Below are 25,477 nucleotides of genomic sequence, written 5' to 3'. Positions count from 1 at the left end.
CTGTCTCAGAACACCCAGACAGAGGGGACAGGATCCTGGCAGGAGAACGTGAACAATCATTCAATCCATACACTCCACCACAAGTACTTTCCACCTCAAAACATTTATTAAAATAAAGATCAAACCGTAAAAAGATTTACCAGAATGCATTCCCTTGCATAGTACCTGAAAAATCAGCAGAGAGAGAGAGAGAGAAAGAAAGAAAAGTGATGAAATCCTCTCTGCAGATGGTAAGTGGGGAGGCAGGGCAGGTGACTCAGCTCTGGTCTGCGGAGATCCATAGGTGGAAGGCCTCAGGCCTGAGCACAGGTGATGCCGAAGGGCACACACTTCTGGAAGTTGCCTGGAGAGCTGCAGGTTGCGGCAATCGAAGGCCGAAGAGCCAGAGGTCAGGCAGTGAGGCTCCCACTGCCCTTGGGATCCAGGATCTGCTGCACATAGCTGACCACGTTGCTGTGGAGCTGGGAGGCAGTGGAGGCAAAGGTCTCCTTGGCGAGGCCCCGGGCCACCTCGCTGCCACTCACCATCGCGTGGTACAGCGGAAGGGTGTATTTCTGCTTCCCCTGCAGGAAACACGCACGCACACACACACACACACCCAGCCTGAGCACCCTGCTCACAGGGTCCGGCCAGCCTCCCGCCCTGGAGCCACTGCAAGAGCAGTCGTGGCCAGGTGCCCAAAGGGACGTGGCGCTCCGTGCTACCGGAATGCGGAGCGCCCCAGAGGTAAGAAAGTGTTCTCAGGGGGCCAAAGACCTATGGAATCAGAGCCCCAATTCATCCCAATCCATGACATTAGGGTGTTTACACTCAAAAGACCAGGCAGGGGGTAGGGGTGACATAAAGGGGCCCCAAGCTTTTAGAAAGCTGTGGGTGGTAAGCCGCTGAGTGAATCCGCGGTAGGCCTGCCGGCAGAGTGACAGCCTTAGCAAGCAGAGGGCTGCACGAAGACCCCCAAGTTCAGCAGCATCACAAGCTCCCAAACCCCAGAGGCCCGAAGGGGCCTTCCCAGGACTTGGACATCACCCACCAGGTCCCCATCCCCAGTGGCCGGGAAAGGGTGGGGACGGGGGGTAGGAGGTAAGCACTGCCTGCCATCCAGCCCAGCGCCCCGTGGGCTCTGGGGTCTGATGACTTCACTGTCAGCCCCTGTGGCCCTGCCCCTCAGACCCCTCTTGACTGGGCGTGGCTGGGGACATGGAATACAGCTGGTATCTGTCCCGAGTCTCAGGGCTTCCCAGGGACAAAGCAACACTCTTAACCCTCACTCAGCTCTGTCCCTTGACCACCTTCCCTCTGGCCTTTTTCCAATCACCAGTTCTCATCCTCAGCCCCAGATTACTCATCACTCAGTTCCCAGTTTGGGGAGAGTTACAACCAGTTCTGACCTTCAAGAATGCCCTCACCAGCTGACCTGCAAAACCCTGACACCACCACTCACTCCCCTACCCCACATCTCCAGCCCCAGTGGACGACTACTCAGCCACCCAGAGAATGGCACCCTGCCACAGGCCGCTTCCTGGCTGACCCTTGACAACAGGCAGAGAGGAAGCTGTCCGTCCCCAGGACAGCAGTCCTGCCTGACCTCATGCGGATGAAATAAGCCACCCCACAGATGAGGGGCTGGGGCTGCGATGAGGGGAAGTAGTGTGGGCGTGGTGGCACCACAGGAAGGGCGGGGCGCTGCCCGGATTTGTACAGAGAAACAGTGCCGTGGCACGTTTGCTGGTGTCTGCTCCCACTACGATAAAATAAAATCGCAAACAAAACAGCAAGCGAAAAAAAACAAAACAGCAAGCGAGCAGAGCTCCCTAGGCTTGCCGCCCCCCCACCCCACCCCAAGGACCACCATAGGATGAGGGGCAGGGTCCAGGCACCTGGGAGGGTCAGAGTGCACCTAGGAGCCCCAAGTCTCTGATGAGAGGCTCTCTAGGGCCAGTGTGGCTGAGGGGCCCACCCTGTGCCTAAGGGGGCAGGGCCGAGTCACCCACCTGACTCTGCAGGAAGGCCTTCACTTTCCAGAACCCCTCCTGGTGGTCATTCTTCAGGATAATGTGGCCCCACCGGAGCCTGAGCTCTGCATTCCGGGCACTGGAGATGTTTGGATATGTCTCTCCCAGTTTCTTCACATTCCCTGGGAGAGAAAGGAAAGTGCTCCTGGGAAGGTTGCCTGTGGAGTCAAGTGTCCAGGAATGGACAAAGCCCTCACGGTCACCACGTCTGCCCTCAGTCCGCCAAGTGTATTGGGGACGGCTCTGTGGAGGTGCCCACCACCCACTGACCACTCTCCCTGCTCCCCTCAGGCTCAGAAATGGCAATGTCCAAATGTTTGCCATAAATTCAAACCTTGGCTCTTATAAGCATCTGCGTCCGCCCCACCCCACCCCCACCACAGGTTAAAGCACAGAATGCCCCCAAAATATCCTGCTGGCCTTGTTCTTTGATCACTTACCTGCTTGCTAAACATCACTTTGGCTTTATTTTTAAGGAAACACAAACACTTGAGGCCCAGTAAATTCAAATCCCAGTCCCATCGCACTGTGACCCGTTTGTGCCACAAACTGTTACCTGGGGCTCCTGTCACGGCAGCTGACTTCCTTCCACACGCCACCCCGCTCCCAGCCCCCGTCAGCCGCCCTGTTGCTATGCCCGAGTGTCTCTCATCCAGCAGTGCCATCTCGGGTGCACGGCGTTCCAACTAAGACCGACTCGGAAGAAAGGCCAGGCAGTCTGTTTCTGCAATGTTCGCTAATAAAGACCTTACAGATCACTGGAGCCCCCTGGGAGAAAGATGAGGCTCTTGGCTCCCATAGGATCCACAGGATAGGGACCCCCCCTCCCCCCAGGACCCCGGGGTCGGAATGGACTCCTTGGCCATGGCTGTGGTTGAAAGTGGCCATGAATCTGAGTTATGTGACCCACCTGGCTACGTCACCGAGTGGTTAGGAGGGTCAAATGACTGAATGGATGTAAGGAATGTGAAAAGTTGACCTGACAGGCTGAAGACCTGCTGAAGCTGCACGTCTCCACACAGCATGCACGTCTCCACACAGACCGTGCCCTCCTGTTGCCACACTCCGTGCAGAAGAGCAGTGGCCCGGCCCGCTGCCAGCTCCTGAGGACGTCGGGAGCTGCCCAGAGCCAGCATCAAACTTCCCTCCCGGGTCTTTCCACATGCCCTGACATAAGCAGTTCTTCCCAAAGGGAACCGCAACTCAGCCAATAGCCGAGCTCTTCTTACCGGGAGGGAGAGGGGACTTCTCCAGGATCTTATCCAGGAAGTAGATCAACTGATAAGTCTTCCAGGAAGAAATGGACACCGCACCAATGGCCTCTACGTCCAGCTCCTCCGCCGCCCAGAGCCGGGCCAGCTCCTCAGCAGGCTTCATGAGGGAGTCCCCAGGGGAGAGGTCAGGGAGGTAGGGGGGCCAGCCAGGGATATTCAGCCATCGATCGAACTCAAAACCTGTGGAAGAGGAGGGCGGGGGTGAAATAGATGTGGTCACAATGACCCTGCCAGGGTCATGGTCAACTTGCCCAGACAACCAGAGACACCCTGGGGACACCTTTCTGCCTCGCTCCATGTCAAACACCTAACACACTTCCCCCACTCCAGCAGCTCCCAGGTCTAAGATGATGACGGCCTATATCTTCTTTAACAGTGGTGTGTGTGTGTGTGTATGTGTCGCGTGGGCTCCCAGACACAGGGCAAGTTTACCTCAAGCAAACATTACATTGTTGTAGTCAAGTCCATGGATGCTTTCCCAGCCTCATTCAAGTTCACGTTCTCTCCCAACACAGCATAGCCGAGTGTGTCAACCCCAGCGCCCAGCTTAACTCGGCTATACCTAGCTGGAAGCCATGCACGGGCATGTTCCCTCACCTCTGTCTGAGCCTCACTCCCACCTGTGAAACTCAAGTAGGCCTCTCTCCTGGCCTGGGACACAGTGAGCAATGGTGTTAACTGTTGTCATGAAAGTCTGTCACCTTGAAATGCAGGCTTCCAACCAGAGTAGGTGTTGCTAAGGCCTGACCAACCCCAGCTGCTGGGGAAAGGTGACATTGCCAAAAGTGACTCAGCACACAGCATCCATGAGAGACATGGCTCATGGACTGTCTCAGCTGTGACGGGTCCGTCTCCGTCTCTGCTCTCGCAGGAGGCAGTGACTCCCAGATCTCAACGAGGGCCGCAGCCACAGGGAGATCCCCCCACTCAGTGTTTGCCTGTCCGGGGCAAGCACATGCTCCTGAGGCACAGCTGCTGCCCCGTGAGGCTCGGCTGGGGCCCCTGCAGAGCTCTCTGGGCAGAGGCCCGATGGGTTATGTGGGTCCACGTGCAGAGGAACGAGAGAAAGCAGCGGAGTAGAAGGAAACAAGACTGGAGAAAGGAGGCCAAGTGGCCTTGGGAGGCTGAAAGGCCTGGAGCCGGGGCTCTGCTCCCCTCTCCAGGAACACTGTCTATATGATGTGGGCTGTGCCTGACTCGTCCCCAGTGAGAGTGCTGTGCTCTCCAGCCTCCTGGAAGCCTGCGGGCTCGTACTTCTGCTTACCTGGAATGGAATCCACTTTCTTTTCCTTCAGCTCAGGGAAATAGTCCAAGTAGAATTCAAGAAAGTCATCGGCTAAGATACTCTGGAATTTAAATTCATTGACGTAGGCCTGCAGGAGAAGGTAGGTGCTCTTCAGGCCCTCCTCTGGGCCCTTAGGGAGCAGCCCCCCTGCATGTCTGGGCCCTCCTCCAACCCCTTACCTCGTTTGCCCCCTGCCTCCACCCTTGTACTCTGCTCCTCGTCCTTCTCCCCTCCTGTGAGTGGGGCCCGTACCTTGAGGAAACTGTCAAACTGATCCTGGTCACCCACCAGGTGGGCCAGGTAGGAGACAAAACAGAAGCCTTTCTCGTAGGGGGTCTCGTTGTAGGTGTCGTCTGGGTCAACACCTGGCAGAAGGAGAAGAGGGAGGAGGTGAGCCTTCGTCACCTGCAGTCCCCACTGCCTTCTGGCTCTGGACTCAAAGACCCATTAACAAACAGATCCGAATGCAGCTCTCCAGAAACTGCAAGGCCAAGGCTGTTTGCAGGCCCATCTTAAAGGACTCCCAAGAAGATCTTGCAGAGCCACAGGCATCAAAGAACGTGAGCTTTAGTTGCACATGAAGGGCCTACACAGAACCAAAAATATCTGAAAAATAAGAAAGCTCTGCACTTAGAGACAGAAGGCCTGGATCAGAGCTCCACCAGGGCCTGATTAGGTGCAAGCCTCTGGACAAGCGTCAAGACCTGCTGGGAGCTCTGTCAAGTTAGGGAGCACTTACTCTCCGCACTCCTGGGGGTTAGAAACCTCACACCGATGAGGGACTGGGAGAGTGCTCTCTACACTGAGCACACCTGTGCAGAAGTCAAGCAGTGGTATCTCCATTACCACCTGCATGGGATAGGTACAACTCCTAGGCTGCTGAATTGGCTGCTCTAAGGCCGGGGCAGGCTTAAACAGAGCTCTGGAGGCTCTCCCTCTCAAAGGAGGTACTCGGAGTGTACACTGAGACATGAAGCTCCAACCAGCTGGGGGCTCAGAGCTCCATCAAGGGCTGTCAGGCAGAGGACCTGGCTCGATCTTCACTCGGAGCTTGTTGAGTGGGTGGTCCTCGCCAGTGATGTCCATGTGCTGCCGCAGCAAAGCCCGCCCAGTTGCAGCTTCCAAGCAGGTATAAGCAGCTCCTGGAGAAGAGACAAATCAGAGCCCCCCAACCTTGTCAGGACATCCACAATCCACTCCTGAAAGGATTAAGTAGGTGGACTGTCCCCCGCGCTGACCACAAGAATAACCATTGACCCCTGAAGTAGCAAAAAGGGTCACCGACCAGAGAACTCGACTTGTTCCTGGCAACTTGTGGCTACAAAGAACAGGAGGGTAATTTACACTCACTCCTCTGAAGGCTAACTCTCCTGCCAGGGTCATTTTATTTTTAGATAGTAACCTGATCGCTGATCTTCTACGATAACTTCAGAATTTTTTCATCTGACTCTTCCTAAAACCCACATTTTTCTAAGCATTCCCAAAGCTCCATCTGGTTCTGATCATGCCCAAAGGCAGGGTGGGGAGGAGGAGTGGGTTATTTTCAACCACTCAGTGCTGCAACTGACCAGACCCTGGCTTTGGGCAAGTGGCGGACTTCCCTCTTCTAGCCGCAGTCACGTGCTCAGGGGGTGGTCGCATGTGCTTGCTCTACAGGAGTCTCGGTGTCTGATTACGAGGCTCTGAGAACCCTAGGCGATATGGACTTTGGATGACATTGTGAGATATGTATAAGCTTTATGGGAGGCACTGGGACGCTATATACAAGCACTAACAAGCCTCCAACGTGTTCAGACTCATAAATTATGCTTCTAAGCATGTATCCTGATTGATCTGGAAAACAGCTGAGTTTGCCCTTAGAGTTAGGAGTCGAGCTGTTATGAAGAAAGGTGACAGGTGAAAAGTGCAATGTGCTCAGCGCTTGTTCTGAGCAGCAAGGGGTGTCCCGGGACGCCCCCACCCCGCTGCGCCCCCACCCCCTCAACGGCCTGGCACACCGGGCCGCCACTGCCATGACCTCTGCTCGGATGTGACACTGCCTGGAGCTGCGCCTTGGTATGACGTGGCAGGTGAACTCTTGGGGTATGGGAATGGGCAAGGGATTTCCCCACATCAGTGAACGGCATATCCAAAGTGTCCTCGTGCAGACTGTAGGCCTCCCACCTCCTGCAGTCACCAGACAAGTGGCCTGTGCCACCACTCTTCCCTTGTCCCGAGCGGTGGCCCAGCCCAGTCTCTGGAGAGGACATCTCGCTTGGTAAAGCAGAGGGGCAGCGAAAAAGCAGAGGGCCCTTGGCAAGATGGACAGATCCCGTGGCTGCAACAATGGCGAGGAAGGCGCAGGACCGGGCCGTGTTTGTCTGGCGGGTGTGTTGAGCACGGGGTGGCTGTGAGTCAGAAACGCGTCGAGGGCACCCAACCACACCACCACCATGGACCAGGGCTGCCGCGACCTGCTGAAGGAGGGCCTAGCACACACCTGGTACACGGGCTCAATGCAAAGTCGTGAGGTGCCGACTCCTTCAAACGAACCAGCCTGGCTAACTCCACCCCCTGGGGTGATGCCTGGCTGCAGTGAGAAGAGAGTGCGATGTGCCCTGTGCTGGGATGGGCGGGTTCGAATGGGGGTGGGGAAGTGTGCTTTGAGACTGTCACTGACAGGTCATCCCTCAATACGGGGTAACTGAGCGTCTCTCACTCCCTTTCCCTCCAGAAGGGGCCTTGACGGAAGCAGATTCAGCTCTCCGAGACCACTCACTTGAGCGTCTACACCACCCGCTCCCCGTGCCCACCTCCCAGACGACGCTCACACTGGATCACAGGCGGAGGCGGGAACCCCGGGCCTTCTTACCAAAGAGGGTGGCGGAGATCCTCCTCTGGGCATACATGGTGAAGCCCTCGTTGAGCCAGAATTCCCCCCAGTTGGCATTGGTGACCAGATTGCCAAACCAGCTGTGGGAGATCTCGTGGATGATGACATCCGCTAAGGAGCGGTCCCCTGCTAGCAGGCAGGGGGTGACAAAGGTGAGGCAAGGGTTCTCCATTCCTCCAAAGGGGAAGGACGGTGGCATGAAAAGCACATCGTACCTGCCGAGAGAGAGAGAGAGAGAGAGAGAGAGAGAAAGAGAGAGAGAGAGAGAGAGAGAGAGAGAGAGAGAGAGAGAGAGAGAGAGAGAAACAGAGACAGAGGTCAGAGGGCGGTTTCCCAAGCACCAACTCCCTCGGGCTCCTTGCAGGCACCCAGGGGACCTGGTGGTGAGTGGAGCCAGGCTCCCAGCCCGCCTCCAGGTGTCAACCTGACAAGCCAGGGCTTTCTCATTCAGCGTGCTGGGAGCGAGGAGGGGCTCTCTGTCCCTCAGCCCCCGCCCTTTACAGGAAGGGTGTGGGCATGTTTATTAGCAGCTCTACCATATTTAAGTCAATCTGGGGTCCTCAAGACCAAAGTGGGCCCAGTTTCTCAGATGTCAACGGACAACAGGGAAGGAGAAAGGACAAGCCACCCAAGTCCCTCTCAAAACCCAAACTTAGTGACTCCCTAACATGGTCACTGTGAAGCCCAAGTTAAGCTCAGGAACGATGCAGAGGCTGGTCGGTTCCTTGTCCTTTCCTCTTGGGGAGCGGGAAGACCTCGTTCTAGGGGCTACCGGACAAGCAGCAGCACCAGAGGGGAGGGAGGGAGCCCCAGCAGCTCGGTGTTCACAGGAGACACTGGCGCCAACAGAGACCACACCTTCCCCAGACGTAGGGGCCGAAAAGCTTCTCTCCCGTTGCCAGAAATTCTTCTATGATCCCGTTGTATTCCTTCTTGGCATCCTCGATCAGGCAGGGTTCAGTCCACACCCGGCTCCTACAGACAGGAGAACGGAGACCAGAGTGGTGGTTAGAGACCATGTGGAGGACCTGACTCTGAAAACACAAGGAGAGGCACAAAAAAAAAAAAAAAAAAACCCTGGCTTTGGTCTCATATCTGAACCAACTTCATGTGACAAGTTGGTCATCCACCAGGTGAGTGACTTGTATGGATCCCAAAAGACTCGTATGGATCAGTGACTCGTATGGATCCCAAAGCCTGCCCACATCACCACACCTCATACAAACCCAAGACTGCCTCCTGAAGGTCCACACAGGGCCCAAATACCCATAGGCTAATGGCTCCCACACGGAAGGACATCTTGCAAAAGTTGTTCACTGCCCTGAGCCGTGGCTGCCTCATCTTTAAAACGAGGCATTACCATTTCACTTAAGAGCGCGCATCACTTGTGTTTGTCATATTGTGGTGGCCTGTGTGTGGCTGGGAGGCTGGGAGCTGTGTCCGCAGTATTTCCAACGCCAGCAGGGCCACACACAGTGACAGGTTTCAGCGGAGCCTCCAGACTCAGACGACGATGAAGATGGGCTTGGCTCCCCACTTTGGAGGAAGGAGCCACTTTGCACATTGGAAGCTTTTTCAAACACTGGAAAAGCCTGAAGAGGAAGCAGCGCATTGCTGGAAACACTGCCAGCAGGCGGGCCCCTTGGGTCCGCGGACTCGTGAAATGGGACTGCAGAGGAGATGATTCTTGGAGGGGAGTGGGCCATGTTGACGTGAGCCGGCTGAAGCCTGTGGGAGCGGAGCCTTCAGGAGCTTCGTTTGCTGTTGGGGCGCCGCTCCACATACAGAGAAACAGCTGCAAAAATCTCCTAATGATTGGAACTTGGAACGTGCTTAGTACTCATCTAGAAAAAGTAAAAGCGGTCAAAAATAAATAGAACCCGTGAGCAACGATAAGCTGGTATTCGTGGCCTGAAGTGGATTGGTATTGGGCATTTTGAATCAGAAAGTTATATGAGTTACTACGTCCGGAGTAACGCAGTCAGCAGGAATGGCGTGGCCTTCATTGTCAGAAAGGATCGTGCTGGATCATCATGAAGTCCAGTGCTACGTGTGATCGGGTTATATCTATGCCCCTTCAGGAAATCAATACAACCATGACTCAACTTCATGTACCAACCACAAAAGCCGGTGGTAAAGAAACTGAAGAATTCTACAAAAGACATTAGTTGCAAATTGATCAAACATGCAATCAAGCTGCATTGATAGCTATTGGTAATTGGAATATAAACGTCGGAAACAAAGAGGAAGGCACAGTCGTTGGAAAACAGGGGCTTGGTGATAGAAATGAAGCAGGATATTCCCTGATAGAATTCTGCGAAACCAGCAACTCGTTTGTGGAGAATACATTTTCCACCCCACAAAAGGCGACAGTACACAGGGACCTCCCCAGATGGAGGACACAGAAACCACATCAACCACGTCTGTGGGAAGACCCCGGAGGAGCTCTCTACCATCAGCAGCTAAAACCAGACCAGGGTCCATCTGTGGAAGAGACCATCGATTATCATCTGCGAGGCCAGGATACAGCTCAAGGCAGGAGAACAAGTCCACGGGAGCCAACATAGGACCTGAGTCTTTCCCACTGGAATTTTGAGAACATCCCAAGAACAGACGTGACGCATTGACCATGAATGAGACCAGCCCTGGTGAGCTGTGGGAGGACCTCAAGAACATCAACCATGACAGACTGTGCCTGACAGGTGAGGCCCTGGGTCCTCCCATGTGACGCACACAACAGAGAGCCAGATGACAACGGGGACAGGCTCTAGGCCAGGTGGGAGTGGGAGTGGGGGTGGGGGCGGGGGGCGTGTCTCCTCCGCCTCTGCAGAACCCTGGAAATGTGCTGGGAGGAGGACAAGGAGCAGGGCAGCTAGCACCAGCTTTGCAAACCCAGCTCGCCGCCCTGGGAGCAACATTTCAGTTTCAAATCAGAAACACACTAGCAAGCAATCTGACTGAGGCTCAGCGCCACCGCTCTGGCCGTGTGGTGAGGGGCAGGCCCAGGGTGCAGGAGATGGAAGCAAGGACGGATTCTGAAGGCCAGGCTGAACTTCAGGGACATATTTCAGCTTTCAGATTTTATTCCAAGATAACTCGTTTTCAGCTCAGCAAAGAATGAAGAGTGGGTGGTTCCGAATGGAGGGAGTATCCAAAGCCAGTCCGAGTGGCGGAAAATCAGTGGACGGTGGGAACAGTTACAAGGGGCAGCTGCTAACTCTAAGGTTGGTGCAGGCCCCTCCAGGGGCACCTGGGAAGAAAGGTCTGGCAATCTACTGCCCTGCGGGGGAGGGGCGCGCTGTCCACCCCTGGAAACCCTATGGAACTGGGCGCTCCCTCACCTGGGACTACAGCTGGCCGCCGCGGTGGACAACTGTGCTGTACGGGGGGTGGGGGTGGAGTCACAACAGGAAATGGAACATGAGAGGCCAGAGAGGCAGGTCACACAGAGCCAAGGAAGGGCTTTAAGCAAACACAAGACATTGTCAGATGTAACTGTGGGACATCCCTCTGGCAGCAGCACATCTATTAAAACAGGTGAATTTCTCCAAGAAAAGCATGGCGGAGAGAAGACGGGGCTGTGGGTAGGAGGTGGGGGACCACAGAGAGGAGGGGTCAGGAAGTCCAAAGCCAAGGCCAGTGGTGTCCGGGAAGCCAGAGGAGGGTAAACAGAGGCAGATAAAAAAAGGGTAGAACAGGAAGATAAGCCCTGGAAGTACCCTGCAGATTGAGGCCAGTGGCCACAGTGATTCCCGGAGTTTCCAGGGCTGGGGGCGGGGCGGGGCCAGGGAGGGAGGGGCTAGGTGCCAGTGGTGGAAGGAGTGATGAGGTGGGGTCAAGCGCCCCCACGCCCACTCTGGTAAGGAACGAGAGAGGGTCTTGTGCTAAGAGGGGATTCTTTGGTTGATTCTTGCTTGGTTGTGGGGCTCCCAACACCTGGGCCGTACTATGGGTAAAAGAAGCTGCTTGAGGGGATGAGGTGGCAGATTTGAAGGGACAGTTAAGAGATGAAACAGCCCGGGGGACCCAGGGATGGACTGACTGACTAACTGCAGCCTGTGCACTGATGAAGAGCTTTGACTTTCCACTGACGACAGGCCTCCTCCTCTCCAGCCGACTTTCCCCTCTGGCTGGGAAGCGGATGTCGTCATAACTGGGGCGTAAAGGTGTCTCAGTACCATAGGGTGGGGTCACCCACCGGGCGTGAGGGCATGGGGCTCAAACAGGCCGTCTGAGGGACACGGTAAAGGCAGTGTTGCTGAAAGGAGTGGGATAGAAAGATCTAGAAAAAAAGGAAGGACCACTGAGCAACACTGAAAGCTACACAGAGTCAAAGACTCCAAACTGGTTTTCTTTATCTTGAAAATCACATACACCTCCATTCTACTTTTTGTAATTCCAGCTTTTCACAAAGGGGCCAGAAAGGCCAAGTGGTATCAAAGTGCAGGGCTTTCTTATCAGTCTCTCCAACACCCAGAGACAGAGGTGGAGAAAGGTGACCTTAGGATCATCTTAGCCGCAGGACAGTGAGCAAGATGGCTTGGGCGTGTGCTCAGAGCCGGTCATCCAGGCCCCTGGGCCAGAGGGAAGGGAGACAGGAGTAGCTGATGGTCCACACGCAAGCTGTAGCTCTAAGGAAGGGCGGCCACCTCCTGGAATACAAGCAAGGGACACAGCGGGACAGAGCGGGAGTGAGGTCATCCGAGAGCTGGCGCTTAGCGTGGTCAGAGAGGAGACGAGGCCAGAGGGTCTGACATCTCTGCTGCAAGACAGACTGCGTGTGAACTCCTAGCCGGAGTGTGGCTAGCTGAGAGGAGGGAGAAGGCTCCTGGGGCAGGGGAGGTCTAGAGCCCCTGAAGCGAGGGGGGGTATGGGTCAGCATGTGGACACGGTGTCACCAAAGACGATGTCATAGGGCACCAGGCTGAGAGGCCACAGCATAGAAGGCAGTCTTCCAGGAACCTCTAGATCATCAGCCTAGTCGTCCTACGTGAAAGGCCTCAGCTTGCTGTAGCTACCCGAAGGCTTAAGACAGGCTAGACAGGGACCAAAGATACTTCCATTAGCCATCCCACAGGTACAGGGACTGGAATTGGTGTCCCACTTTGCCAGAAGACCTTCCCATTTAGCACACACCACAAGGTGACTGAGACCCATGAGACAAGGCCTGCCCATGTGATGGGGGAGAAGAAATGACCATCACCAGGTGAGTGGATTCTGCCGCCTGGACTGTTGGACCACGTTGTCATTTTAGTCCAGAGTGCTCGGCAAAATCATGATCATCCCATCTGTTTTGAATAGCCTCTCCTAATTCATTCCAGGGAGCCTCAGCAAGGAGACACTCTGGAAAGTGGCATGCCCTGACCACTGATTTTTCCCGTCCGTGGCAAAGATGGCAGTGCCTTGCTTCCCTGTGGTCCTGTCTGCTGGGAAGACAGCCACTCCAGAGGGGAGGCCCCCAGGCTCTTCGGACGGGCACGGGTGTGTGTGTGCTGGGAGCAGATGCCATTAGAATTACACCTGTCGTTCCATCTGATGGCCAAGAACTAAGAACCCTGACACGAGCAGGGCAGAGCCAGGTTATGAAGTCTGACACTCATAACTAATCTTGTCGAGGACACCCGCCACCACCATCCCCACCTCCTCCTCCAGGAATGAAGCAAAGGCCCGGGATCAAGAAGGGTGAGAGAGCAAGGGAGAGGGGCACTGTCCCCTGGCCAGCCATTGATGCGTTCATGGCACGCCGCCGCCATGCTGGCGGGCCACAGGGGAGCCAGGGCAAAACAGCACTCCTCGTCAAAAGTCTTCCTCCAGCAGCACCGGGGTGAAAACCCAACGTCTTTTCTGCCTCCTCTAAATCCGCCTCACGCCAGAGGCAGCTCTGCCACCAGAGGGTCAGGTTCATGCATCTGCCACTGGCAGAGAGAAGATCCTGCTTCCCTCTCAAGAAGGAATTCAAGAGATCAAAGCGATGTGTCCAGGATTAAATACTAGAGAAAAGGTGCTGAGAGTTAGTGCAGAGATTTTTTTACCCCCAAAAGCAAATATAGTAGCTACAAAGGAATTTACAAGGCAAAGAACTTCATCTAGACGTTAATTAAAAAAAAAATCAAGCTTCTAAAACTATTGCCTACACAATATCCCCCTGAAAGCTGGCTGGCCCAGGACAGCGGTTACTGCTGATCTCACTGCAGACAGCAGGAGAGGGAAGTGGAGGGAGGGGGAGGAGGAAAAGGGCACGTGCCAAGCTGGACTCTTAGCCCCCTTCCAGCTAGCGAGGCTGCAGCTCAGAGAGGATCTGCAGGGGCCCAGAACCACCCCAGTAGGTGCGCTGACCAGAGTCCTCCTTGCCTCTTAGTCAACCCAACCTTGCTTGTGGGGCCTTGTGACTCCTACCTGGGTCCGACTTCGGCAGAAACCAGATCTCCGACGGCCAAAGCTATCAGATAGGAGGGGATGGGATGACTCATCTGGAAGAAGTACATATTCGGACCTCTCTGCTCCCAGTTGTTAGCACTCATCACGGCTGTGAAGCCATCCGGGACCTGACAACATAGAATGCTTAGGAGAGTCTGCCTGGAGAACGTCTCCTTCTGATCAGTTACCCAGACAGGACCAGTGCCCCGTGTTGGTAATGACGACTCTCAGGCCACCGTGGAGAACTCACAGCCTTTAAGAAACGGGACCTCTGCCAACCCGATGGGATTTCCAGGTTACGATGTGACCCGGCAGAAGTAAAAAGATTACTCCCCCGAGCAGGTACACCTGCCCTGAGATGCCTCACCTCAATAAGGGCCGAATATCTGTATTTCACAGCAGGAGTGTCGAAGCACGGGAAGAAGGCCCGGTTCAGCACGGCTTGCCCTTGGGTGTAGACAAAAGGCTTCTTCTTTCCTGCCGTCTGCTCAGGAGTCAGCCAGCAGACCTAAGAGTGGAGAATATCTTAGAATGGACAGCTGCATGCTGAGCCCAGCCTGGCCAGAGAAAAGGAGCTGGCTAACAGGGGAGAATTTCGGGTCATCTGAAAAATCTTTCGGCCTGCCAACTTGGCCGCTTCTCTTGTGCTACACGTTTAAATCCACCCTGGATCCAGGCCACGGGATGACCCATACTTCAGAGGGGAGCACTCCACAAGGGCCCCTTCTCTGCTCTCCCACTGGGGCCTCCGGCCTGGCCTCGGGCCCCGCCAGGCTGCCCTCCTCCGTGTCGTTTTCACAGCAGTTAGCGTCTCATCACAACACAGAGACCAGAGCAACTGGGTCTGGACTTGTGACGCAAGGCCCAGAGAAAGCAGAACCTGCCTGACTGGGGGCCACTGATGAATGTGTGCTCTCCATTCCTGACACTGACCTTGCTGGGAAAGACAGCACTTTACAGGCAGTAGTTAGACAATTCTTTCTGTTTTCTGTTAGCCTGTAAACCAGTGGTTCCCAGCCTTCTTAATGTGCCACTCTTTAACAGTTCCTCATGTGGTGGCGACCCCAACTAAAAATAATTTTTGTTGCTACTTCCTAACTGTAATTTTGCTACTGTTATGAGTCGCCATGTAAATACCTGCTAGGCAGGATGTATTTTCATTGTTACAAATTGAACATAATTAAAGCATAGTGATTAATCACAAAAACAATATGTAATTATATAGTGAAATACTTATTTCTAATTACAAATAAGTGAAATTTTGTCTTGAAGCATGGTGTGGCATGGGTAACAGTCTTACTATAAGAAGAGTAAACTACATTGCTACATTTTGCGACACTCTACGTAAAAAGCCAACTTCAGTGCGAAGGTTGAGCTAGCTTCTTTCTCACCAGATCAGAAATTCTCAGGGCAGTCTTTGCAAGAGCACAACGAAGATCATCTTCCACAACAGAGTAGCAGCTTTCAACACAGCAGCTGCTTTCTACACAGTATCTGCTCTCTACACATGGGTGATTAGTCCACCTAAGTACATTATGGCACCAACCCTGTCACATGCACCTGTATTTGTATGGGGTATATGTGATGGGGTTGGCGTGATGATGTCATCACACCAGGTACTCGTATTTGGGCGTATCTGCATGTGGGCGGACCTGCCTGGAGACGAGACGGATAGAGGAGCGGTGTCTCAGTTCCTAAGACTATTGGAAATATGTGTTTTCCCATAGTCTTAGGTGACCCCTGTGAAAGGGTAGTTCAACCCTCAAAGGGGTCAAGACCCACAGGGTGAGAACCGCTGCCTTAAACCAAGGGAAAGTAGACTGTTTTTGCCCACTGCAACACAGGCAGGACTGGTGGGGAAGAAAGTCTGCCAAGCGCCAAAGGCCTTTTAGGATTTGGAGAAGGATCGGACAGTTTCAGGTTTTCACAAGAGAAGCCAGAGTGAGGAGCAGGGTCTCAAAGTTGGAAAGAAGAGACAGGCACTGTCAGGCGGGTGAGCAGGATCCGGAGGGAGGCGGCTCTGGGAGCTGTGGGTCTGTTTCAGATACAGAGCGTAGGAGGCATGGGCGCACATGCATCATGAAGGGCCTTGAACACCTTCCAAACCACCAACAGCCCCAAGGGAGGAAGATGGGCCTTTCTACTCCCGCAGACAGTTACAATCTCAGAAACTCACGGGGGCGGTTTTAAGCATGTCTCTTTGAGTCACTCTGGGTCAGCACCAACAGGAGGGCAGGGAGCTTTCTGAGTGAACACAAGAACTTGAGATTGATCTGAAGGCGCGCAGGCAGGCGCACTGGGATGCGGGGCTTCTCTTTGAGTTCTTTGCGTGTGTCCGTAAATGTAGCGAGTCTCTTCTCTAAGACGACAGCATGGAGAGTGGCGTCAGAGAAGGGTGACCCACGCTACAGCAGCGGGGTGAGCAAGGTCCCCATGCTGGTACCCTTGCCACCGGTGATGAGGGGAAACTGTCGGCTTGCCTCCGCTCCTTCACTCAAAACCCCACAAACTGGCTTGAGTCAGTGATAAAGCCAGAGGTAAATTTCAATTGAGAGTCATCCTACCAAACACCGGACTAGCACCCTCTGAACGGCCGACGGCTTCAAAACCAGGAAAATACACGAGCTGTCGGAGTGCAAGTGTGCTGAGTGAAACAAGCCACTATGAAAGGCCAGCTATTATTATGAGTCCCCTACTATGAAAAGTCAAACACTCTTGGATGGTGGCCAGAGATGGGAGCAACATTACAAACCAGGTCATTGAGAAAACCAAACCAAACCCTCACAACAGCTGGTGGGTTTGAACCGCAGACCTTGCAGAAGCAGTCCAACACCCAACAGCGAACCCCCAGGCTCCATGAGCGGCAAATACTAATGTGAACGAAGGGACAAGCGATATCTAACAAGGGGTGAGGAGCACACCATCACAAAGGTAAAGGAAGAGCAGAGACATGCTCAAGAGTTACAGATAAGGAAGGGAAATACTTTTACCTTCACGTCACAGTACAGAAATAACGAGCAAGAGCCCAGGAGTGGATACAGACAGACAAGCAGGATGAATAAGGCAAACGGGACTTCAAAAGGCTCAGGGAAACATCCCACTAAGCGTGCTGAAGCCTCCCCATACACCCATGACCAGCAAGCAGCTTGGTCAGCGATATTGCTACGTATGTATTTGTATGTGCTATGACGACACCCATGTATACTGTGAAGCAGTGCGTCCCAAAGTGGTGATACCTGCGGGGGGGGTGGGGGGGTGGCGGAACGCTCGTGGAGGGCCGCAAAGGCAGATACCCACACTTTATCCTGGATTGAGGGGTACAGTACATGTTTTTAATTGCTAGAGGGTTGTCAGGTATTTGTTTTTCTGAAGAGGCAGGGGCCAAAAGTTTAGGAAGCTACGCTACAGAGCCAACAGTTAAGGGGACTTCTTAGCCACTCCAACACGCTCTCTCTGAGGGACTGAGTCGCTGGGCCTGGAAATGAGAACTACAATCGGAGGGCCACCACGGTCATTGGCCTGACTTGAGTCGCAGAGATAAAGCTCCACTGCAGCGGTTCTCAACTTTCCCGATGTCGCGACCCTTTCGTGCAGTTTCTCATGTGGTGGTGACCCCCCCAACCATAAAATTACTTTCATTGCTACTTCATCACTGTCATTTTGCTACTGTTATGAATCGGTGACCCCTGTGAAAGGGTCATTCGACCCCCTAAGGGGTCGCGGCCCACAGGTTGAGAACCACTGCTGTACAGCCTATTTTGGTTGAGTAACAACTGGTCTCAAAGCCTACAGGGGCCATCGAAGGTGCAATCAGTGGTCCCTGCCTGTCTGGAGCAAAGAAAAGGGAAGACAATTAAAACTCATGGAAATAATTCATCCAAGGACTAACAACCTCAGCTTCACTTGATCCTGAGCTTCCATAACGCAGGGGCAAGAAGAACACTGTGGAACAAAACTCAAAAGCGTAAATAAGTAAATGAACCAGCCTTGCTGGTTGGAGACTGTTGGGACCCCTGAGGCCCCAGCGGTCCTGAAGACACCCTCTAAGCTTAAAACTGAACTCTGACCTCTGCGGCTCAACTTTCAGCCAACCAAGAGAGCGCCACCACTAAGGAATTGTCTGTCAGATGACTGGAGGCAGAGGGAAAGGGCGGCAGTGGCCTGGGGCCAAAAGGCTGGAAGGAAGAGGAAAGGCTGGATGGAAAGGGAAGCACAGGGGCTATAAAGAGGCGGAGACTGCAGTGGGCATGAATGGTTGGATGTTAAACTTTCACTTCACTCACCATAAAAAGCTAGGGAAAAACTAGACAGAAAGAACCTGAGAGACCTGACAGTGCAATATCATGTGGTGTCCTGAATCTGACCGCGGGAGAGATGGCACATTAAACTACAGAAATCTGAACGCCTGTGCGCCCCAGTTACTATGGTGAGCTGGCGTCTTTAACTGTAGCATCTCTTACTGCACCAGTGCAAACCCTTAACAGCAAAGGAAACTGCGTGGGTATACCTGCTCAATTTTTGTGCTTGTCTGAAGCTACTTTTAAAAAACAACCAATGGATAAGTGGGTGAAGGGGGACATCGGACAGTACAAGACATGACAAAATAATCCTAATTTATAAATTATCAAGTGTTCATGAAAGAGGGGAATCAGGGAGGGATGGGGGGGGTGGGGGGGAAATGAGCTGATACCAAGGGTTTAAGTGGAGAGCAAATATTTTTTAATTGTTTTATTAGGGGCTCATACAACTCTTATCACAATCCATACATATATCAATTGTGTCAAGCACATTTGCACATTCATTGCCCTCATCATTCTCAAAACATTTACTCTCCACTTAAGCCCCTGGCATCAGCTCATTTTTCCCCTCCCTCTCTGCTCCCCCCTCCCTCATGAACCCTTGATAATTTATAAATTATTTTGTCATGTCTTGCCCAGTCCAACGTCGACATCTCCCTTCACCCAGTTTTCTGTTGTCCATCCCTCAGGGAGGTTATATGTAGATCCTTGTAATTGGTTCCCCCTTTCCAACCCACCCTCCCTTCACTCTCCCAGTAAGGTCACTCACACCACTGGTCCTGAAGGGATCATCTGCCCTGGATTCCCTGCATTTCCAATTCCTATCTGTACTAGTGTACATCCTCTGGTCTAGCCAGATTTATAAGGTAGAACTGGGATCATGATAATGGAGGGAGGAAGCATTTAGCAACTAGAGGAAAGTTATACATGTTTCATCGTTGCTACATCACACCCTGACCTGGCTTGTCTCCTCCTCGAGACCCTTCTGTAAGGGGATGTCCAGTGGCCCACAAATGGGCTTTGGGTCTCCACTCCGCACCCACACACTTCCCATTCACTATGATATGATTTTTTTGTTCTGATGATGCCTGGTATCTGATCCCTTTGACACCTTGTGATCGCACAGGCTGGTGTGCTTCTCCCATGTGGGCTTTGTTGCTTCTGAGCTAGATGGCCGCTTGTTTACCTTCAAGCCTTTAAGACCCCAGACGCTATGTCTTGTGATAGCCGGGCACCATCAGCTTTCTTCACTACATTTGCTTGTGCACCCCCTTAGTCTTCAGCGATGTGTTGGGAAGGTGAGCATCAGAGAATGCCAATTTAATAGAAGAAAGTATTCTTGCATTCAGAAGAAACCAGGCCTTTATTCTGGGTAAACTTAAACTCTGATCTTTTGGTTAACAGCCAAGTTTGTATCACTCAAGAGTAAAGTCTGTCAACTAATCAAAGTGTAACTGTAATGTATTAGCAATAAAAACTAACACGTAAGCAAATCCTCACTCTAGTCCAGGCAAGAGTAAAACAAAAAGTATTGCTACTAGAGTCCCAGGCCATGTATGTAAGGGTTCATTCCAAATGAAACATATGGATATGCCTCTGGGATCAGCGGTTGGCTGATAATAAATAAAATTATCTCAGTCTCCTTGGGTGTCTTCAAAAAACAAGGGTCAAATTGAAGCTGTGGCTATTGAGAGGACTAAGCCAGTTAAATTCAAGATGATTCAAGGTGGAGAGATCAAGTGACCCTGAGATTCCAAAGAATATCTTGATAGATATTCTCAAAGGACACAGGGCTATCACCTGGGCTTATTAAGAATCATGTTTAAGAAAACTGCCAATTGCATCAGTGAGAAGATAAGGAGAGTTGAGCACAGCCATCTTTTCCATGACAATGTGCCTGCTCATTCATTCCTCAATGATAACCAGGACTTGCCTTTGTCAGGAATCACTTCATCCACCCTGCAGGGCTTATTTCACCTCTCAGACTTCTTCTTGTTCCCAAATCTCAAAGATCAGCGATAAGGAACATTAGTTGAGTCCCCTGAGGAAAGGTTAGGAAGACGGAACCAGCCCTTCAGAACTGTAGGTGCACAGCTCAGATGGAGGATGTTGAGAAATAATTAGTCCCTTCACCTTGTGGTCTGTGTCTGTAGCGGGTCCAGTCGTTTTGCTGCAATGCTTTTTTCACGTCACCTGTATCGTGAGGGCAAGCACCTAGACCTAAGACCTTCACATCATAATACATACTGACCATTACTCCCTGCCACAACCCCTGACTCATCAACCTTTTTGCTAGCGTTTAAAAAAAAAAACAGACGCTACTGAGTGAGAAGCCGGAGAGAGAGGCTGCTACCTACAGCGATCAGATGAAGATCCTTCACTGGGATGGTGGCAACGAAGGGAAGGAAAAACAAATGCCAGTAGCGGGCACCTTCCCAGTGCAAAGAAGAGTTCTTGGTGATGTGTGGACTATCAGGTCTCAAAAAGTTATTCACTGTGAACGAGGGGGGTCGGAATGGAGACTCAATGCCCATCTGTAGACAATTGGACATCCTTCACACAAGGGTCACAGGAAGGGGCGAGTCAGTCAGAGTGCAGGATAGCACTGACAAAACACACAACATGCCTCTAGCTCTTTAATGCTATCCCACCCCACACACACCAACTACCATGACCCCAGTTCTATCTTACAAATCTGGCTAGACCAGATAATGTACAATGGTACATTATAAGCACTCTGGACACACAGAATCCAGGACAGATAACCCCTCAGGACCAATGAGAGTAACAATAGCATGAGTACAGGGGGGAGGTAGGGAGAAAGGGAAAACTAATAGCAGTGATCTATGTATAATGCACCCCCCCCCAGTAAGAAAAACAACAGTACCATGGGCTAAAGGAAACAGCGGACAGTATAAAATATGAATATAAGGACAATTCATAAATTATAGGGAAAAAAGAGGAACTGACACCAAGGGGCTCAAGTAGAAAGAAAATGTTTTAGAAATGTTGATGGCAGCATACGTACAAATGTGCTAGATACAATTGATTGTTATAAGAGCTATAAGAGCCCCCAATAAAATTATTTATAAACTAAAGAAAACATAAGAGAAAGACTACAAATAAGTTATTCACTCCTGATGTCTCATTTGAGGTGCCACATTCAGCAGGCCAACTTGGAGAGGGGTTAGTTTGTCCAGCCCCCTTGTTGGATGTCTGCTTCCAGCCCCAAACCGGAACTGAGACTGTAACAGAGCCACCAAACATTCACAGATTTATATTACCCCGAGAGTACCAGAGTTCTGGGAGTTTTCCTTTGCCTTACCAGTAGTTTGCACTCAGTTTAAAACAAAACAAATATATGTGTGTAAGTGTGTATATGTATATATATAGTAAAACACTTAAAAAGTCATTATATATTTCATTTTTAAAGCTCCTTGCCATGAGACCAGAAAAACTAGATGGTGTATTGCTATCATTGCTGAGCATTTTGATCAAAGATTCCATTGAAGAATCCTGATCAGGGGGGTGAGACAGGCAGACCAACTTTCAAATTCGTACTCCCTATTTCCTGGCGGCCATCAAGGCTAAATGAATCCCTAAAGTTACGACCCTGGGGTTATCTCTAAACCAAAAATATCCCCTAATGTCTTCTTAAACCAAACAGCAGTTCAGATGAACTCCTGAGACCTGTGTCTTGAACATTATGCTCTTTAAGAACTACCTACAGGGGATTAAGGCGCCGGTGGCATACAGATACGCACTGGGTGGCTACCCACGAAGTCAGTCACCGCAGGAGAGAGATGAGACTTTCGACTCCTGTCAAAGGTGTCAGTCTCAGAAACCCACAGGGGTGGCTCTACCCAGCCCTATAGGCCAAAATGAGTCAAAATCCACGTGATGGCAGTGAGACTTTGGGTTTTTTTGCAGGGAATCAAACAGACAAACGCTAAGTCTAAAGATTAGATGGGAACCACAGGAGGGCAGTGAATTCATGGTTATGGAAAACAATCCTAAAAAAGTGAGTTTTGTAAAATAAAAAATTTGGGGTGGGCAAAAATGGTTACTCAAAAAAAGAAAACCCAACCCCAAACTCAGTGCCATCAAAGTCAATGCTGATTCACAGTGACCCCTTGCATGCTTCTGGAGACTGTTTACAGTTGTGGACAGCCCAGCCTGTCTCCCTCCAAGCTGCTGGATCACAATCTCATTCACATCATTGAATAGTACATGTAGAAACTCTCTGAATCAGTACATGCTTTGCTGTACATGTTCCTGGCAAAAATAAAAGGTGTGTGTATAAATCATAAGATTCATTTATTATACCAATTGTAAAAGAACAAAAATGCCCTTTGAGCCAGGTCCAGCAGCAAAGCAAACGCACCAGATAAGCAGATTTCAATCACAGGCTAGTAGTGAACTGTGAAATGCACAACCCACCCTGCCTGAGAAATGACTAGCAAGTACCACCAAGTGTTCTCTCTAACTGGGCCACATTACTCCCACCTTCCTAGCTCCAGTATCAGAGCAGTCGCGCAAACCCACAGGGGCAGTTCTATCCTTTCCTTCCTATGGGGTCTCCATGTTCACCGTCAACTGAGTGGCAGTGCATGGGTGAGTAGTTTTCAGTATCTGCCCCACCACACACACTCCCAAATTGAAGATCTACAGATCTGAGAGTCAACCAACAGTGAAAAGACCCAATGAGCATAACCCCTTTTTTAAAAATAAAAACTCACTGCCATTCAATTCCGGCTCATGGCGACCCCAGAGGTCAGGATAGAACTGTCCCGATGGGTTTTCGAGGACGGTTAACTCTTTATCGGAGCTAAAAGCCTTGTCTTTCGCCCATGGAGCAGGTGGTAGTTTTGAACTGTCAACCTTGTGGTTAGCAGCCCGTAACCAACATGCCACCAAGGCTCCTTAAAAGTTTTAAAACACCAGAACCACAAATCAGTGCACCCCTCTTGTGCCAGCTGGCACCTGCTTTTCTTGGCTTCTCTATCGATTGACATTTTCTGTTTGCTGAATGAACACTTTAGACATCATGGAAATGTCATGGCCCATAAGGGCTGTGGCTCTAATGCTGTAACTGAAATATGATCATTTGTTAGTTGTCTTGAAATAATGCATTTTCAGTAATGGTCTCGAATATTTCCTTAATGTCTCTGCTATTGCTTTCCCTGTCTCATTCTTCTTCCCCCCAAACCTTATTTTAATAAGTTGGCTCTATCTATTTTGTACCCAAGTCCTGTGTTTCTTGATACCTCTAGCTCTATAAAGGGGCTGATATCAACATTTATCTTTAGTCATAGGATTTCTATCTTCAGGTTGTTCAAGATTATGCCTAATGTGGAATTGGGGGTAAAATATTTAATAGAGTTGGTCCAAATCAATAAAAAAGTTTTCAAACAAACAAGAAAACAAACCAAGCCTGTTGTCTCTGGTCGAATTCTGACTCATAATGACTCTATAGGGAAGGACACGGCTGCTCTTTGGGGCTCCCAAGACTGTCAATCCTTAGGGAAGTTAGCCAACGTGAAGCCGCTGCGCCCCCAGGCATCCTTAGAAGGTATACCCTAACTCAAGTACTCAGGTTCTCCCTTGTCCCCCCCTAATTCTTCTGTTTGTCCAATCCGGGCTTTCACAGGAGGAAAAACAGAGTTACCAGGGATTCTGAGCTGTTTCGGCAGAGCACCGAGTCAGCACCTGGCTGGGTGGGGTTGGGGGTGTGTGTGCTAAAATCAGGCAGAAGGATCCTGGGGGGTGGGGGATGGCGGGGAGGGCAACGCCCCCAGGTGGCAGCTGGTTATCGGAGAGGATAACTCACCTCCTGGCAGACAAGCCAGGGGGGGCAAGCAGGGGGTGGCTCGCGGAAGCCCAGGGAAAAGTGCAAACTAAAGGGGGGCGGGGGAGCGCCCACTGCCTTCCCTTCTGGGGTGGGGGGAGGGAGGGGGGCGCACTCACCCCGGGTCCCTCCCCGACGTGGTACGTGAGCTGCACCCGGAAACGCTCGCCAGCGCGGCAGGGCTGGGGCAGGGTCACGCACAGGACCTGGCCGTAGTGCGAGAAGGGCTGCGTGTGGAAGGGCACGGCTTCCTCGGGCGACTCCCCCTCGCAGTCAGGCCGCTTCCGCTGCAGCCCCGCCGCCTGCACCTGGACGCACGGGTGCGAATCGAGCCGGAGCTCCGCGGGGCCCTCCGGCACCAGGCAGCGCAGGTCCAGAGTCGCCGAGCCGCTAAGCCTCCGGCTTCCCGGGCCGGGCCCCGGCGGCCCGAACTCGACCTTCAGGTTCAAGTGTAAGTGGAGGATCTCGAAGGCCCGGAAACTGGAGGCCGAAGCCACGTCCTGGGCCCCCTCCGAGTGCAGCCGGCGACTGGACGCGCCCCCGTGGGCTCCGCCGGCCGAAGGCCCGCAGCTGGCCATGGCGCTGCCCGCGTCGCTGTGCCCCGCCTGGGGAAGGCCGGCTGCTCTAACTGCGAGCTCACGCCCCTGAGCACCCCAAACGCATGCGCCCCACGAGGCCACGCCCCTCGATTCTCGCTTCCTCTGGACACGCCCCTCTCCCGAATTTTCTCTGCCCTGCGAGCGCCCGCTTCTGCCTCTGCTGTGTTGGTCTGGTGGACTAGAGAGGCAAATTCAGAGACGCTCCTAGGGGTGTAAGAAAGAGCTTTCTATAGAAAGTAAGTGTATATTAAGAAACATCCCAGCCCGTCCACATCTAGTCCGTAAGTCCAATTTTAGCGCGTATGTCCGACACTAATCTACTAATCCCTCTGCAGACTCACGCAACACATGCAATGATGCCAAATGCATGAGAATCACAGGCCGCTTCTGCCTCGCTTGGCGTCCGTGTCTCGTTTCCTGGTCACTGATGCCAGAGCCTGCTGGCGAAGACGCCGGGACCCCGCGGAGGAGGGTGGGGAGGGAGGGGCAGAACTGAGGACAGGCCCCCTCTTCCAATAAAGCTATTTGTCCATTGACAAAGAGAGAGAAGAGAATCACAGGCCAAGTGGGTGGTGAGTCTTGCAGACCCAGTGGCTGTGGAAGCATCTCAGCACTGGCACAGGTCTCCATGTGGCTCTTCCAGCTCCAGGGCTCTGGTTCCTTCAGTGTGTGTGTCTCCATGCGGCTGGTCAACAGAAATGGCAAGCAGAGTGTGACCCGCTTCCAGGGAAGAAGACAGGAGTTCCCAGAATCCTCAGAAGAAGCCATGTCCATTGGCTATGACCTGATTGACAGGCTAGACTCTATCCCTTCACTCAAGTTGACAGGAGATATGTAACTGCCACATTTGCTAATATTTTGGTCTTTTTATT

General features: G+C 52.2%; 1 protein-coding gene across 1 annotated transcript; it reads right to left on the bottom strand.

Moving 5' to 3' along the window:
• Positions 1 to 87: 87 nt before the first annotated feature.
• Positions 88 to 24,633, bottom strand: RNPEP (arginyl aminopeptidase). The gene is made up of 11 exons (XM_075528881.1): positions 24,126 to 24,633; positions 14,228 to 14,368; positions 13,840 to 13,988; positions 8,302 to 8,418; positions 7,423 to 7,658; positions 5,600 to 5,713; positions 4,824 to 4,936; positions 4,551 to 4,659; positions 3,242 to 3,466; positions 1,992 to 2,134; positions 88 to 563 (listed from the first exon to the last, which is right to left on the bottom strand). The coding sequence occupies exons 1-11, from the start codon at positions 24,582 to 24,584 to the stop codon at positions 390 to 392; spliced, it is 1,980 nt and encodes a 659-aa protein (XP_075384996.1). The 5' UTR covers positions 24,585 to 24,633; the 3' UTR covers positions 88 to 389.
• Between the last annotated feature and the right edge of the window lie 844 nt (positions 24,634 to 25,477).

This window comes from Tenrec ecaudatus, chromosome 1, assembly GCF_050624435.1.
Source record: "Tenrec ecaudatus isolate mTenEca1 chromosome 1, mTenEca1.hap1, whole genome shotgun sequence".
Classification (NCBI taxonomy): Eukaryota; Metazoa; Chordata; class Mammalia; order Afrosoricida; family Tenrecidae; genus Tenrec; species Tenrec ecaudatus.
This window is presented reverse-complemented; position numbering and strand designations above follow the sequence as displayed.

Excerpts from the sequence above, each read along its gene's own strand:
- RNPEP (XM_075528881.1), bottom strand. The coding sequence starts at position 24,584 with ATGGCCAGCTGCGGGCCTTCGGCCGGCGGAGCCCACGGGGGCGCGTCC. Across the intron at positions 7,659-8,301 it reads GGCCCCTACGTCTGGGGAAG|GTACGATGTGCTTTTCATGC; the intron begins GTGTGGTCTCTG and ends CTCTCTCGGCAG. Across the intron at positions 2,135-3,241 it reads GAAGTCCCCTCTCCCTCCCG|GGAATGTGAAGAAACTGGGA; the intron begins GTAAGAAGAGCT and ends TTTCTCTCCCAG.